Raw genomic sequence first — 17502 nt, 5'->3', positions numbered from 1 at the left:
AATACTCAGAGAACTTACTAGAATTAGAGCATTTCCCATCATCCCATTGTCAATTATATTCCATACATAGTTATTTCACTTCTTATGTGTGTATACATATATATATATATATATATATATATATATATATATATATATATATATATATACACACATATGTATACATTTTTAAAACCCTGTTCACAATAAACATGGTGGGGCAACCCTATTCATAATAAACATGGTGGGGAGCCTGGATCAGGAGGGAAAAAAAAAACCTTCGGTAACAAAAGACATTTTGAGGACCACCAGGAATACCTGTAGGAGCCCTGGTGATGCAATGGTTAAATGCTTGGCTGCTAACCGCAAGGCTGGTGGTTTGAACCTACACAATGGCTCTGCAGAAGAAAGACCTGGTGATTTGCGTACAGCCTAGAAAACAATAAGGGGCAGTTCTACTCTGCACATGAGGTCACTGTACGTTGAAAATCAATTGATATTATGGTATCGATATGATTTTCTTATATAATTAAATCAACATTAATTTTTTTTTTAGGGTGGTGAAGGTAGTGTGGTAATAGAGAAAAACGTTCTTATTCTTAGGAGAGATGTTGAAGAATTTAGGAGTGGAATGTCATGATATCTTCAATTAAAGCAAATGTGGCAAAAGTTAACAGCTGTTGAATCTAGGTAAAAAAATATATGGCTGTTAATTGCATGGCAACTCTGGTGGCATAGTGGTTAAGTATGACGGCTGCTAACCAGAAGGTCAGCAGTCCGAATCCACCAGGCGCTCCTTGCAAACTCTATGAGGCAGTTCTACTCTGTCCTATAGGGTCACTATGAGTCAGAATCAACTCGATGGCAGTGGGTTTGGTTTGGTTGGTTAACTGTGTTATTCTTTCAATTTTTCTCAAAGTATCAAAAATTTCAAAATAAAAACTTAAGTGGAAAAATTCTGATTTTTAAAATCTGAACCAAAACTAACCTTAGCAATAAATAAAATTATGAGAAAATGAGGTTACTAGGCCACAAATCCTAATTCTCTCTTCTCAAGTAATAATGTCACAAATAAGGACTCTTGTGCTGATAATCAAACATCAAAGGAATGTCCTGGTCATAAAAGCCATGCACTAGAGTAGTTTTGACAAAGTTTGAGCATAGAAGATACATTAAAAGGGTTAATTTTTTTTTTAGTTAATTTTTTAAGGGACTTACCTATCCATGTCATCGTCTCCAGGTAATAAGGGTGGGAGGGGCAGAGGAGGCAATGTCGAAGTTTTCAGGTGTGGAATAGCAGCTGTTACAGACACTTGAGTCTTCACAGAGACCTGTACAGAGGGCTGAGAATTTGTCTGAGAGGACAGAGTAGATGTCCTTGGGTGAGTAGAAGGGGGCAAAGTTGAAGTACTAGAAGCAAGAACCTGACTAAATGCTGGTTGGGGAGGAGGCAGAGGTGGTTGCTGTGGAGTAGCTGGTAGTGGAGGCAAAGGCGGCAAAGGGGGTGTCTGAGGTGGAGGGGTAGTAGTTGGTAAAGGTGGCGGAGGAGAAGTAATCGTGGGGAGAGGTGGGAGGGTTTCCTTTTCTGATGTCTCTGTCTCCTTTGGAGTAACAATCTCCTCTTTCGATGCTATGGGTTTAGAGTCTTTTGTTCCCTGTGCTTTCAAATCTTTAAGAATAGGATGTTTCTCAGAGTTCTCATCCAACTTTACTTTCCCTGTATCTAAAGAATTTTTGACCTCAGTGTTTAGATGTGTTACATTCACCAGTTCAGTATCTGGAGCAGGTTTTTCCAATTTTACAACTCTGGGTAACTTTTTAGACTCCAAACCTGAATCCTTAGCCTCTACTGAACTGTTCTCTTTTTTAGGCAAAAATATAGGTGAACCTTTGGATTCCTTTCCATCCGCTTTTGCTGCTGCAGCAGCTGCTGCTCTTTCCTTCTTTTTCCTACTGAGTTCAGCTCCCAGGCTGGAGTTCAATGGAAGCCTGACAGGTGAGATACTGGAATGCCGACTGCGTGACCCGGATCTCTTTTTTTTGCTGTGAGAAGATGAATGTCTTGAATATGCAGGACTTCGACTTCTGGACTTCATGGATTTCCTACGGGAAAAAGAAAAAGAGAGTTTAACATGGATAGGCTACAGCCATATATGGAGGAAAACAGATCAGTAAAACAAACTATGGAGAATTGTAATAGGTGTCATCAGAAACAAGAGAAGTCTGAGAAACTGCCACGGTCAAGAAAACCCTAGGGAGCCAGGATGACTAAATGTAACGTGGTATCCTGGACCGGCAGAAGCCCTGGTGGCACAGTGGTTAAGTGCTCAGATGCAAACCAAAAAATTGACGGTTCAAATCCACCAGCCACTCCACAGGAGAAAAACAGGGCAATCTGTTTCCGTAAAGATTATAGCCTCGAAAACCCTATGGGCAGTTTATCCTGTCCTACAGGCTCACTATGAGTCGGAATCATGGCACATAACAATACTTGACAGGATCTGGGAACAGAAAAGGGACATTAGGTAAAAACTAAGGAAATCTGAATAAAGTATGAATTTTAGTTAATAATAATGTATCAATATTGGTTTATTAATTGTAACAAATGTACCACACTAATGTAAGATGTTAATAATAGGAGAAACTGGAATATATGGGAACTATTATCTTTATAATTTTTCTGCAAATTTAAAAATGTTCTAAAAAATAAAGTTTATTTAAAAAATAAGTTTAGAAGGAACTAAATCCTGTGTGACAACACACTTCAATCATTTATCACTAAAAATTATCCATTATGTATTCAACTGAAGGAGGCTGGATCAATACTTTTTTCTACTTTGGAAAAGAAATAGCCATTCACAATTATTTCTTTCATAGTTTTACTTTTAATCTTCGATAAAGTGAAAATATGATAAAGAAATCATACTCTATACCAAACATGGTACGTATCAATCAGGAAGTCAAAAGTAACTAGTATGCTTCACCAAAACTTAAATTTTTTAATTAGAGAGCTACTTAATTGGATCCTAGGAAAATCTTTTGTTCCTTGTACCATCAGTTTCTAACGAAGTTAGAAACTGGTACTTTTAATACAAAATGATTCCCAATCAACTTTTTAGAAACTCATAGAGCAAGGTATTATTGTTCTATCAATTTATTTTCTTCATAAGGAAGAATTGGGCAGGAACATCTGAGAACCTATGAAGCAGATTATTCTAAATTGAAACCCAACTCTCGTTAATTCTTTTTACTAAAGCCTAACCTGCACAGACCTCAATGTGAGAGCGAAAAAAATTTAACACTTAAAACATGACTGGACAAAACATAATTTGTCCAGTAGTTTAGAACAAATTGTTCCCAGTCCAGGTCATCAATATCTCCTTTTATCTCTGATCACTGGTAAGACAGATTTGAATAAAAACGCTTGAAAACAAACAGCGTATGTGTGCAGGAGAAACAACTCACATGATGATGGCCGCCATCGTTTTCTTTTACCTATACTGCTTTTAGAAGTTTGCTCCAAAAATTTAATAGTAGAAATATAAAGTCATTATTGGAATCAACAGTATTGAAATGAAAAAAATACATATATGAGTATGAAGATATGAAATATTAAAAGTAGTTAAGCGGAATTACCAAATACAGGTACCTGTAAGAAAATTACTATTTCTCTTGTAAAATTTGGATGAAACAAAAGGTTTTCCCTGCTTGAATTGTGGCTAGGATAAAATAAATGACATCCCTATCCCAGGGAAAACGTCTAGAACCCCAAACACTAGAAATTCTAGAGACCGTGTACTTATTACACACCATTGTTTCTTTACTCTTTCAGCATGACCAAATCTTCCTAGAAAACTCTGCTACAAACCCTTCAACTTTTGAACAGAAACAAGCCTACTGTTTGTAAGACATTTGGATGGCCACATAATATGGCATTTTTAGCGATACAAACGCTATATTTGAATTTCAGGTCCTTTCCTCAAGAGAAAAAAACGGGAGGGGGGCAACAATAGGTAAATGTAGGCAACAATACATAATTTGTCTTCAAAGTTAAATGCATTTCTCCTCCCAATTGTTAGGTTCCACCCATCTGAAATGAAACTGCTACTACTAATCCCTACTACTATGCTGGATGTTAAGACATTTAATTTCTACCAAAGCATTCAGTCTTTTAAAAGGATGTTGCCTGTTTCATTTTGACTGTGCCTCCCAAGAAAATAACAGAAAATACCATAGAAGGAATCTGTATGTTCCTCTACTCTGATGAATTTAACCCAGAATTTTTTGTACTTACTGTTTGGGATTCCAATGAATGAGGAATAACATGCGATGTACATATACAAACATATAATGCTCTCATAAGCCAACTAAAATGTACTCATGACTCCAGGAACACTACGTAGTTTTTATATTTGCACTACTGTATTGTGTCTCCAATTCTTTCCTGATTTATTTTTATCATTGCCGCACTGGTTTCAATTAAGTGAGTAGAGGAAGGGAGAACTTGAGATGTGCTGTTTTTTCTAAGAATCCAAAAGGAGTCATTGCAAAAAAGCAGATGTTACTGAAACTTGTTTTAACATTTTAGCCTCAATGTACTTCTGTATTCCCAAACCTCACAGCAGCAAAAATTCTCAGCTTTAATGAAACTACTCATTCGAGAAACACATATTCTGAAAATATTTCTTAGGCTTCCTTAAAAATCTAAGCAACTTTACAAATGGTGCAAAAATTACTTAAACTGACATATAAAAGACAGGCATGGATTTTTGAAATCAGCATTTCTCCACTAGTGTTCAACAACATTATCCTCATTCATAGATAGAAATTACTGAGTGGTACTATGTACAGGCAGTATGCTGTGCACTTTATATTTACTAATTTAATTCTCACAACAAACCTAGGAGTAGGTAGTTATCATTCCCATTTTAAACATGAAGAAACTCAGGCATAAAAAAACAAAGCAACATTTGGATTCCACTTTGGGTCTAACCCCAAATTCTGCTTCTGCGGACAGAAGTGAGTCCACAAAGAGAGAGGTACATCTCACCACCTGGGAATACAGTTTTCCATAGATAATTCACTTAATTAAATTTCAAACTAACAGGCCTTTCTCACAAGAATATCTTCATGAAGAAGGCATTATTGCCGTTTTTTAAGAGAAAGATTTTGAAAATTGCCAGTGCTCACAAGGTAGCTCAATAGTGGTGTTAAGAAAACCAAATTGTCTGGAATATTACTTAGCCATAAAGAAAAATGAGAACCTTGAAAACATTATGCTGAGTGAAATTAGTCAGTAAAAAAAGGACAAATACTATACGATTCCACTTAAACAAAACATGTAGAGAGGGCCAATGCATAGAGAGCAAAGTTTGCTGGTGATGACCTGAGGCAGGAGGGAAGAGGAAAAAGGGAGTCACTGCTTAGGGGGCACCGAGTTTGTTAACAGTGATGGAGTAATTCGGGAACAGATAATATAATGGTGATGGTCGCACAACATGATGAAGGTGATCAATATCACTCAAATGTACATGCAAAAAATGTTGAAATGGCAAATGTTTTATACATATAAATACACCAAAAAAAAAAAAAAAACCGTTGATGTTGAGTTGATTCCGACTCATAGCGACCCTATGGACAGAGTAGAACTGCCCCATGGGGTTTCGTGCCTGGTGGATTCAAACTGCTGAATTTTGGGTAGCAGCCGTAGCACTTAACCAGTACGCCACCAGGGTCTCCATATCCGTACATGTTATATACATATACACACATATATATTTATAATTTAAATAGAAAACCAAATTGTTCTTGGACCCAATTTCTGCTGGGGTATGCCATCGAAAGTAAAAAGGACTAACTGGCTGAATTTCCACTAGAAACATCAGTTAAAAAGATGGGAATCTTTAAAAAGTTATTAAAACATCGTCAATTAAGACATGAATAAACTTAAAGGTTTAGATGACAGCACATATGGTAGGATGGCTTAGTCAAATAGCCTCAAGACAATACAAATGAGAATCTATAATTGCTTAATTTCCCAGTCAGGGTCAATAAAGTCTAAAGCACTAATACCAAGGTGATTAAAAAAAAATTAAGACAAAGCAAAAGAAATAGCTAGACAAGCTCTGGGAACCAGAACCAACTCTATGTACTCAGTAGGCATAGCTGTATGATTTTCTCACACAAAACCATGCAACTGAAGAGCCCACCACTGGAGAAGTACCTACCTTCAGCAGTTTTAGACATGTGAACTCTCCACTTCTCCAATTTTAGGTTATAAAAAGAGGCCAAATCCATCTACTTGCAAGACTAGCCAAAGCAAGGCGTCCTAGTCAATGACTGCTAGAACGCTAGGGGTTTCAACAAAATGTAAGCAAGCCTAACTTCCAGTTCCTCATACCCCACCCTCAGTTAGAAAGGGCTGTTGGACAAATAACTCACCTGGGAAGTGGACTCCGACTCAGAGACCGTTTGCTCATGAAAGGGCTGCTGGACCGCCTTCGACCATAGGGACTCGGTGACCTACCACTGTAAGAGCCACTCCTTTCATAGCTGGATGAGCGTCTTCGGCTATAGGGACTCACAGATCTCTGGCGTCTACTGTAGGGACTGGGTGACCGGGTGCTGGACTGGTAGGCTGAGGGCTCCTTGTAAGGAGGGCTAATTGACTGCCTTCTTGAGGTACTTCCAGGACTCTTCTTGTAGGAATCATAATTGCTGGAGGTGTGAGATCTTGGGGGACTAAGGTCATAATCTTGGCTGTAAGAAGCCCCTGAGGGGCTATCATCTTGCTTGGGGCTGTCAGACCACTTCCTGTGGGGACTCCGTGACCTCCGTTTGGGGCTGTCCACTGTTTTGTAACTTTTGGGTGTTTCCCTTTTCCGATGACTTTTACTCCGATCTTTGTGCCCAGATTTCAACTCACGTTCTTTCCGGGTCTTCTCTTTATGGAGTTTAGATGACCTGGATTCCTTGTTGCTGCTGCTTTTGGATGACTGTGTCTTCCCATAGTCATCATTCTCCTCATTTGAACGCTTTGAACTTCCTGATATCCGGTCCTTCATCGATCCCGACTTGCTGGAGATGTCCTGGTTTTTCTCTTTTTCTGTCTGTTTAGTTTTTACTAAGTCCCGGGAACGTCTGTGCTGGTGGTGACGATGTTTGTGCAGGCGGTCACTCCGATCCGTTCCACGGCGTTCATCATTCTCTCTCCTCTCTAGTTTGAAGGCCATGTCATCGGAGAAGGTGTCGGAATCAGAGCTGATGTCATCATACTCCACCAAAGGTTTGATAATTGTACCCAAAGGTGCTGCTTCAGGGGTCACCAACCCCATGTCTTTGGAGTGCTTGGACTTATGCCGTTTGTGCTTCGACAGCAAGCGATGACGCTCTCTGCTGTTGGAGCTGCCACCTCCCGATGACGGCTGCAAAGTTCCAGAAGCTCCTCCACCCCCGTCCTTCTTGCCCCCATGTCTCTCTGAATTGGGCATTCCCTTTCCCCTGGCCTCAAGAAGGGGAAAAAGTTCCCCAGCACTCCAAAAAGTAGGCCCCACCCTCCCCCCAGCCCCAAACCCACACCCACCAAAGTGCCCCTAGAAGGGGGTGGGGAGGGAAGGGGCGGTAGCCCAGGCTCCTCCTCCCTCCCGACTCCTCAGCACCCTCCTACATGAGGTGGGGGTGAAGGAGCGAAGGGAGAAATGAGAGTTCCTCAGCAAAGGAGTTGCGAGACCAAGGGGTAGCTGCTCAAGTCTGTTTCCCCTCCTCCCCCCGCCGAGCCAACCTCAGGCCCCGGCGCCGGGGAAGTCGAGGAAGTAGTAAGCCGACGGCCCGGGGCTGCGGGGCCGACTCCGGCTCTGGGGCCCTGTGAAGACTGCGCGGCTCGGGGCGGCTTCCTGTCGCTGAGATCTTGCGGCCTAGGTGCCTCACGCCCCTTTTGTCCCTCGCTCCTGAGGTAGCCCCTTTCCTTGCCTCCGCCTCACCTCAACACCTCACACACTCACTCGCTCCCTCAGACTCAGAGTCACACACTAGGTTAAACCGAAACGGCACTTGGAAGAGGGGGGAGGGGGCAATTCCAGAAAGTATCGCGACAATCTGGAGTGCTCTCGCGATGCTTCGTGCTTCCCTTTTACCTCTCACCTCTGTTATATCAAACGACGCGAGAGTAGGTTCCAAACAAGAAAAGCGTTTCGGCAGGCTCTCGCGATACGTATTCTTGTTCCCCCGCCCTACGCCCCGTTTGAGAAAAGCTTTATTGAAACGGAACTAGCCGGGTTTTCTTTTAATCAAAACTTTATTGAACAAATACAAACTCATTGAACAAATACTCCCAGGCTCCGGCGGAAACTAATTTTAGCATACTTTGTAACAACTCATTTAACTACCAGGATGAGAAGATTGTTAGCAGGGCAAAGAGCGAATGTGGGGACATGTCAATGCTTCCCACTTAAAAAAAAAAATGGCACATATTACATGCCACGCATTTTAGATACATTATCTCTAATTTTCACAGCCACCGTGCAAAACACGATATACCTATCCCTCTTTCACGGTGAGTAAAGCGAGGCTTACAGACTTTAAATAACTTACTTAAAGCTGTAATTCAAACTCATGTCTGTTTGACGTTCAAGCGCTTTCATTATGTGGCACTACTTCACCCTTTGCTTCAAACATAAGAACCTGAAAGCTCATTCCCGCTTGGAATTGTCTCATAGCTCTTCTGGGATCATTAGCCAATAAGAAAAGCATAGTATTCTTGACCAAGAAAAAATAGAATCTTAACAGTAGCCTCTCGTACTTTTCAAAACTCATTCATACACATTAACTCTTTCCATCTTCACAACAACCATATGAAGTAGGCTTTTATAAATGAGGAAACAGGCACAGAGAAGTTAAGTCCGAGCTTCTCCATTCTTCAACAATTCGTGAGGATTTAAGGCCCTCCTTTGTGGACATGTGGCACAGTGGTGAAGGGCTTGCCTGCTAACCAAAAGAGCAGCAGTTTGAATCCACCAGCTGCTCCTTAGAAACTTTATGGGGCAGTTCTACTCCGTCCTATAGGGTCCCTATGAGGCCGAAGCAACTCAACGGCAAGTTTTTTTTTTTTTTTTTTTTTTTTTTGTGGATAAGAAGAGCCATGGAAGTGCAGCACTAAGCTGCTAAGGGATTCCAGCAGTTAGAACCAGGGCTTCTAACTGGTTCATACCCCTGATGAAAATTTGCATTTCCAACAAGTTGCTGAGAATTTGCATTTTTAACAAGTTCCCAGGAAGTTATACATAAGAATCACCTGGGGAATCTTATTAAATTGTAAATTCTGATTCAGTGTATCTGGGGTGGATATGCAAATTCTCAGCAGGGATTTGAAACAGAACAAACTGATTCCAAGCCCTGGACTTCCCACTAGAAAGATATATGGCAGTCTTTCTGTAAAGATTTAAAGATTTACAGCCTTGGAAATGCTCTGGGGAGAGTTCACCTGTCCTATAGGGTCACTCTGAGAAGGAATCGACTCCATGGCAATGGGTTTTATGGATATAATGCACACTCAGGGCCCTCAAATAAACTACGGACAACCTGTTCATACTACTGAAATCCTGGTGGCATAGCGGTTAAGAACTACAGCTGCTTAACCAAAAGGTTGTCAGTTCAAACCCACCAGGCACTCCTTCAAAACCCCATGGGGCAGTTCTATGCTGCCCTGTAGGGTGGGAATGAGTCGGTAATTGACTCAATGGCAACTTTTTTTTTTTTTTAATTCATACTACAAGATATAAAGGTGATATATGCTGTAAGAATGATACGAAGCACTGTGGAGGTTCAGAGGAGGTTGTGTGTTGAGAAAGCATTATAAACGTAGAGGTGTTTGAGTTGGGCCAGGAAGAGTATATTCAATTTGTGCTGTACGTGCAAATCTTTTAAAGAATTATGTACATGGGAGGAGCCCTAGTGGCGCAGTGGTTAAGAGCTTGCCTGACAAATCAAAAGGTCGGGGGTTTGAATCCACTAGCCACTCACTGCAAACCCTCTGGGGCAGTTCTATTCTGTCCTACAGGGTCGCTATAAGTCAGAATAGAGCTTTTTTTTTTTTTTTTTTAAGTGTATATGGGAAGGAGTCCTAGTGGTGCAGTGGTTAAAGTGCTTGGCTGCTAACCAAAAGATAGGCAGTTCAAACTGACCAGCCACTCCTCGGGAGAAAGATGTGGCAGTCTGCTATGGTAAAGTTTTTTTTCAGCCTTGGAAACACTATGGGTCAGTTCTACGCTGCCCTATAGGGTCACCATGAGTCAAAATTGACACAAGGACAGCGGGTTTGGTTTTTACCTATATGGGATCAAACTGACAAGAGCAACTCAAAAGGTTGGAGAAAAAACTTAGGGGGCAGTGAGTTCACATTAATGGTGGGGGAGTAACTCATAAAAGGAGGGTGAGAAGGATTGCACAACTTGAAGAATGTAATCAATGTCGCTGAACTGTACATGTAGAAATTGTCGAATTGGTGTATTTTTGCTCTGTATGTTTTCAACAACACCAAAAACAAAATAATTTAAAAAAAAGAAAAAGAAGCAATGGAAAGATGAGCCAGTAGATTAGACACCAGAAAACACTGTGCATGAAGGCAAGAGAACCCATTCTCAATATTTCTCCCTGAAAATGTTCTTGTTGCTTTTGGTCACACAGGTACCAAAAGTCTTTTACCTAAATGTTTGAGTCCATAAATCTTGGCTATAAATTACAAAGACCAAAGTTAAAAAAAAAATTGTTGTTAAAACTATACACAACAAAACATGGTGTTGTTGTTGTTAGGTGGCATCGAGTTGGTTCCGACTCATAGCGACCCTGTGCACAACAGAATGAAACACCGCCTGGTCCTGAGCCATCCTTAGAATCGTTGTTATGCTTGAGCTCATTGTTGTAGCCACAGTGTCAATCCACCTCCCTGAGGGTCTTCCACTTTTCTGCTGAACCTGTACTCTGCCAAGCATCATGTCCTTCTCCAGGGACTGATCCCTCCTGACAACGTGTCCAAAGTATGTGAGACGCAGTCTCGGCATCCTTGCTTCTATGCAGTATTCTGGTTGTACTTCTTCTAAGACAGATTTGTTTGTTCTTTTGGCAGTCTGTGGTATATTCAATATTCTTCGCCAACACCACAATTCAAAGGCGTCAATTCTTCTTCGGTCTTCCTTGTTCATTTCCAGCTTTCACGTGCATATGATGCAATTGAAAATACCATGGCTTGGGTCAGGCGCACCTTAGTCTTCAAGGTGACGTCTTTGCTTTTCAAAACTTTAAAGCAGTCCTTTGCAGCAGATTTACCCAATGCAATGTGTCTTTTGATTTCTTGACTGCTGCTTCCATGGCTGTTGATTGTGGATCCAAGTAAAATGAAATCCTTGACAACGTCAATCTTTTCTGTGTTTATCATGATGTTGCTCATTGGTCCAGTTGTGAGGATTTTTGTTTTCCTTATGTTGAGGTGCAATCCACACTGAAGGCTGTGGTCTTTGATCTTCATTAGTAAGTGCTTCAAATCCTCTTTACTTTCAGCAAGCAAGGTTGTGTTATCTGCATAATGCAGGTTGTTAATGAGTCTTCCTCCAAGCCTGATGCCCCATTCTTCTTCATATAGTCCAGCTTCTCGGATTATTTGCTCAGCATACAGATTGAATAAGTATGGTGAAAGAATACAACCCTGACGCACACCTTCCCTGACTTTAAACTAATCAGTATCCCCTTGTTCCGTCGGAACAACCGCCTCTTGATTTATGTAAAGGTTCCTCATGAGCACAATTAAGTGTTCTGGAATTCCCATTCTTCGCAATGTTATCCATAGTTTGTTATGATCCACACAGTCGAATGCCTTTCGTAGTCAATAAAACAGAGGTAAACATCCTTCTGGTATTCTCTGCTTTCAGCCAGGATCCATCTGACATCAGCAATGATATCCCTGGTTCCACATCCTCTTCTGAAACCAGCCTGAATTTCTGGCAGTTCCCTGTTGATACACTGCTGCAGCTGTTTTTGAATGATCTTCAGCAAAATTTTGCTTGCACGTAATATTAATGATAATGTCCTATAATTTCCACATTCGGTTGGATCACCTTTCTTGGGAATAGGGATAAATATGGATCTCTTCCAGTCAGTTGCCCAGGAAGCTGTCTTCCATATTTCTTGGCATAGACGAGTGAGCACCTCCAGCGCTGCATCTGTTTGTTGAAACATCTCAATTGATATTCCGTCAATTCCTGGAGCCTTGTTTTTTGCCAATGCCTTCAGAGCAGCTTGGACTTCTTCCCTTAGTACCACTGGTTCCTGATCATATGCCACCTCTTGAAATGGTTGAACATCAACTAATTCTTTTTGGTATAATGACTCTGTATTCCTTCCATCTTCTTTTGATGCTTCCTGCATCATTTAATATTTTCCCCATGGAATCCTTCACTGTTGCAACTTGGGGCTTGAATTTTTTCTTCAATTCTTTCAGCTTGAGAAACGCAGCGCGTGTTCTTCCCTTTTGGTTTTCCATCTCCAGCTTTTTGCACGTGTCATTATTAGTACTTTGTCTTCTCGAGCTGCCCTCTGAAATCTTCTGCTCAGTTCTTTTACTTCATCAATTCTTCCTTTTGCTTTAGCTGCTCGACATTCGAGAGCAAGTTCCAGAGTCTCCTCTGACACCCATCTTGGTCTTTTCTTTCTTTCCTGTCTTTTCAGTGACCTCTTGCTTTCTTCATGTATGATGTCCTTGATGTCATTCCACAACTCGCCTGGTCTTTGGTCATTAGTGTTCAATGCGTCAAATCTGTTCTTCAGATGGTCTCTAAATTCAGGTGGGATATACTCAAGGTCATATTTTGGCTCTCGTAGACTTGCTCTGATTTTCTTCAGTTTCAGCGTGAACTTGCATATGAGCAATTGCTGGTATATTCCACAGTCGGCCCCTGGCCTTGTTCTGACTGATGATATTGAGCTTTTCCATCGTCTCTTTCCACAGATGTAGTCAATTTGATTTCTGTGCATTCCATCTGGCGAGGTCCATGTGCATAGTCGCTGTTTATGTTGGTGAAAGAAGGTATTTGCAATGAAGAAGTCGTTGGTCTTGCAAAATTCTATCATTCGATCTCCAGCATTGTTTCTATCACCAAGGCCATATTTTCCAAGTACTGATCCTTCTTCTTTGTTTCCCACTTTCACATTCCAATCACCAGTAATTATCAATGCAACAAAACATACACCAATTCAATTTCTACGTGTACAATTCAGTGACACTGACTACATTCTTCAAGTTGTGCAGCCATTCTCATCCTCTGTTTCTGAATTGTTCATCCCCCTTTATCATGAACTCACTGCCTCCTAAGCTTCCTATGACTTTTGAGTTTCTGTTAAAAAGAAGACCAAAGTTTTTCAAGGTAACTTTTTAATTGTCTATGGAAGTAAAACTAATGCTATCCAGAAAGAAGAAAAAAAAAAAAGATGACTCAAGGACTGGAATCCAGGTGTGGTAACTTCTCATTTGCTGCTTCGGGAGGGCCTGGATGTAAAAGCCCCCACTATATACCTGACAGGATGGCAGATGGCACAAGGCTTAATGGGCTGATGAGACAAAGTGACTAGCCCACCTCGAGTTCAGCAAAACTTACCCCCCAATTTTTTTTTTTTTTTTTTACATTTTGACAATTTTTATTGTACTTTAGATGAAGGTTTGGAGAGGAAATTAGTTTCTGATTAAATAACACACATATCACTTTGTGACATTGGTTGCCAACCCCAGGACATGTCGACACGTTCCCCTTCTCAACCTTGAGTTCCCCGTTACCAGCTTTCCTGTCCCCTCTGCCTTCTAGTCCTTGCCCATGGGGTGGTATGCCCATTAAGCCTTGTTTTGTTTTATGGGCGTCTCTAAACTCTAGCTGAAGGGCGAACCTCAGGAGTGAGTTCAGTACTGAGTTACAACGGTGTCTGAGGGCCATACTCTCAGGGTTTCTCCAGTCTCTGTCAGACCAGTAAGTCTGATCTTTTTTTGTGAGTTAGAATGTTGTACTACATTTTTTTTTCGCCCCAGCTCTGTCTAGAACCCTTTATTGTGATCCCTGTCAGAGCAGTCGATGGTAGTAGCTGGGCACCATCTAGTTTGCTGGACTCAGTCTGGCAGAGGCTGTGGTAGTTGTGGTTTAAATCTTTTAAATGAGATCAAATTTTTGACCTAGGATGCACTCAAGGTAAAATGAAAAAGTGAAGATTGCAGAAGGCATTATGGGGATACATCAAATAAAATTTGAAAGAATAAAATTCATAATTCTAGATTAAACAGCACTAGAAACATTCCTAATTATGTTAGTTGCCTCTTGAAGTGGACTAGAGACCACCTACGAATGAGTGAAGCTTTTTACCCAATCTTTGAACATTTATAATATGTACCTGTAGCACTTTTCAATTTTCCACAGAACTCTTTTAAGCCTATCAATAAATATCAGTTGAACAAATTAGGAACCTGGTAAGGTGGCCAGGATGAGTATTATATCCATCTGATAAATGTCAAAATTGAGACTCAAAAGGAATATGATTTGACCATGTTTACACCAAGTCTAGGAAGTGCCAGGAGGAGGATCAGGTCTCTCCTTAATCCTAAACTGGTATTCTTTCTTCTGCATACTTCCTATTTTTGCTGAATAAAACTCTAATAAATCTCAGGTTTTCCCAAATTTTTAAATAGAAAATCTATCCTAACTACAGCGTTTGGCCCAATAACTGGTAAGAATAGCGCTTTTGTAAAATAAACTTTGAACTCAGAAATTCCAGGTCTGTGCGGTTCGCATTATTTGCATAACCTCCTAGGACAGAGGTCAGGGAGACTCTGAACCTGAAAGTGTCAAGTCAAGTGGTGGCAATACTTTTTCTGTAAATTCCCCAAAACAGGTCAGAAAGTTTCCTTTTAGGTTGTACACATAAGAAATATTTAACTAAAGTTACAATACTCCTCCTCCACCTCTCACAAACCAATTGGTTAGTTTAGATTTCAGATTTAAAGCGTCCTTTGGAGTCTTCCTCAAAGCTTTTCTGGATAAAATTTGCCCATCATTCCCATTTTGCCATATTTATGAAGACTGTTTCTATGACTACTGTGAATGCTTTTCTTGTTCAATGACTGTCCTATCTTTCCTCCTAGTGTACACATTTTTTAACACTATCCTTTCATCTGCATTTTCAGTCGATAAAGTTTATAACTTTTCATTCTATTCTGTGACTAAAGTTTGATAAAAGTTTCTGTATTTACAAACTTTGTAAATTTAAAATTTCCCCTACGCTTGGTACAGACATTATTTTTTACTTGTATAGCCTCCAGGCGAAAGTATGGCTATATATCTGACATTAATGCTTTGGGCATAATAATTAATTAACAAAGATTTTAAAGCACCTATTTTTTATGATTATAGTGAGGTCCCTGGGTGGCACAATTTGTGCTCAACTACTAATCTAAAGGTTGGTAGTTTGAACCCACCCAGCAGTGCCATGGAAGAAAGCCCTGTCAATCTGCTTCTGTAAAGATCACAGCCAAGCAAACAACATGGAACAGTTATACTCTGTAATACACTGTGTTGCCATGAGTCAGAATGGACTCGCTGGCAATGGGTATGGTATGGGTATGATAATGGCCAACCATATTTTCAGAACTCTAAATCAAGTGAGGCCATCAAGGGTTTTCAAGGGACTGTGTTTTCATCTTTATATCACTAGCTCCTAATACATACATATTAGACCACATAGACGCTTGTTAAATGAAGAGCACTTTGACAGCAAGAAAGGATAGAGCATTTTAAATATGAACTATCTTGAAAAATTCTTTTGAATGAATGCTCTCTGTGTTCATCAGTTTTAGGGTTGGCAGATTTATACAATATTCATATTACATAATATTTGGGACATACTTTCACATTAAAAAAAATTGTTTATCTGAAATGAAAATTTAACCAGGCATCCTATATTTTATCTGACAACCCTATCAATTTATTCTAGAAATATGCATTGCATCCCTGATGTGTGTTAGGAGCTGTGCTAGGCACTCAGGAGACAGCAGTGAAGAAATGGACCCAGTGCAGTACTCCTGGAGCTGACAGTCTACCAGGGAAGACAAGGCATTCAACAAACCACACAATTAATTTTGATGGTGAGAATGCTATTAAAAGAGAACTTTGAAACAATATAAGAGTACCTGATCAGGTCAGAGAAGGCTTAAATCGAGATCTGAATAAGAAGACCCTAGGTATAGTGGGGAAGTAAGGCCTATTTGAAGCCCCTGGGGGTGAAAGGAGTGCAGGAATTTTCTGGAAATGAAAGGTCACTGTTGCTGGGGGTGGCAATGGGGTAAGAGCTGGGTCTAGCAAGGCCTTGTAGGCTCAGTAAAAGATTTTCCTATTAGATCCAAGTACAGCGCTAGGCAGTGAGGATTCAGAAATGAGGGACAATTACTCCCCCAAGAAACTCACTGTGTAGTGATTCAAAGGTATGAGGATAAGAGGACTGAACAAGAAATAAAGTTTGAACTTCATTTTCAAGAAGCATTGTTAGAGATAAATCTTTGTGGCAATAAACACATCCCCATACATTTCCAAGTATTTGTTCTTACTAAGTTTACACTGCTGTGCCTGCTCACCTGAACTGCAGTATCTGTTGGGATGGCTTTGGAAGATGTCTGAATAACATTTTTGAAAGGTGGGAAATGCCTGAGACTAGAAAGCCTGTATTAGTACACTGCTTAATATTCTTGTAGCGAACTAGGTAAGACCAACTTTTCAGTGGTAATGTTATTTTCAAAGATGTGTGTATAGAAAAAATACATTAAAAAACCTTAGTTTTAACTACTTTAAGAACTTTCCCTTAATGCTAGCCTTGTTGTATTTTAGCCTGGTTCTTCAGTTCCATTGGCCAAGACCTTCTTATCACTGTTGCAAATTTCTCTTTAAGATTTACTGTATACAAAAGGTACGACTACATATTCTTTGTGATTTAGTGTAGAGAACTAGTTAAGCCGCTTGTTTTCACTATGATTACAAAGACAGGGCAAAATCAATTGTGATCCCATTTGGGACCTTAAATATAATTAAGACCAGCAGAGACTTCGCTGCAAATAAATTTACCTTATCCCAAAATCCCTCAGATCTTCAAAAATAGTGGAATTGCTCAAGAAATATTTCTGAAATTAAAAATGTAAACAAACTAGAATATGTGAATTAAGTATGTTGGGCTGACTTCGAACACCGTGTTACAAAATGCCGATATCTTTTAACAATTATTTCATCTAGCAGTTCACAGAAAAGGTATTATCTTTAATAAAATCTGATACTAATGTTTTTCGAAGAAATAGTCTTTCAGTAAGGAAAGCCGAAGTTTATAATTTGTGAACTGTTCAACTGCCAAAGTGGAAAGAACCTCTTTACTACCGCAGCCGGAGGCTTTCCGCTCGCAAGCTCAAGGCCCCGGTACGTGAGATGTGAAAGAGTCAGGAGTGAAGGAAAGGCCGGGCCA

The 17502-nt window shown here is 40.2% G+C and overlaps 1 protein-coding gene across 6 annotated transcripts in view; it reads right to left on the bottom strand.

Annotated features, from left to right (window-relative positions):
• CDK12 (cyclin dependent kinase 12) overlaps positions 1-8033 on the bottom strand; it is a 60385-nt gene extending 52352 nt beyond the window's left edge. For all 6 annotated transcript variants that reach the window (XM_049859381.1, XM_049859380.1, XM_049859382.1 and 3 more), the window contains exons 1-2: positions 6421-8033; positions 1198-2082 (exon numbers count right to left, since the gene is read on the bottom strand). In XM_049859381.1, the coding sequence (XP_049715338.1) occupies positions 1198-2082; positions 6421-7469 (1934 nt within the window). In that variant the 5' untranslated portion in view covers positions 7470-8033. The remainder of the gene's footprint in view (positions 1-1197; positions 2083-6420) is intronic.
• Positions 8034-17502: the final 9469 nt, after the last annotated feature.

This window comes from Elephas maximus, chromosome 19 (genome assembly GCF_024166365.1).
Source record: "Elephas maximus indicus isolate mEleMax1 chromosome 19, mEleMax1 primary haplotype, whole genome shotgun sequence".
Classification (NCBI taxonomy): Eukaryota; Metazoa; Chordata; class Mammalia; order Proboscidea; family Elephantidae; genus Elephas; species Elephas maximus.
The sequence above is the reverse complement of the archived record's forward strand: the minus strand, read 5'-3'. Positions and strand labels throughout refer to the sequence as shown.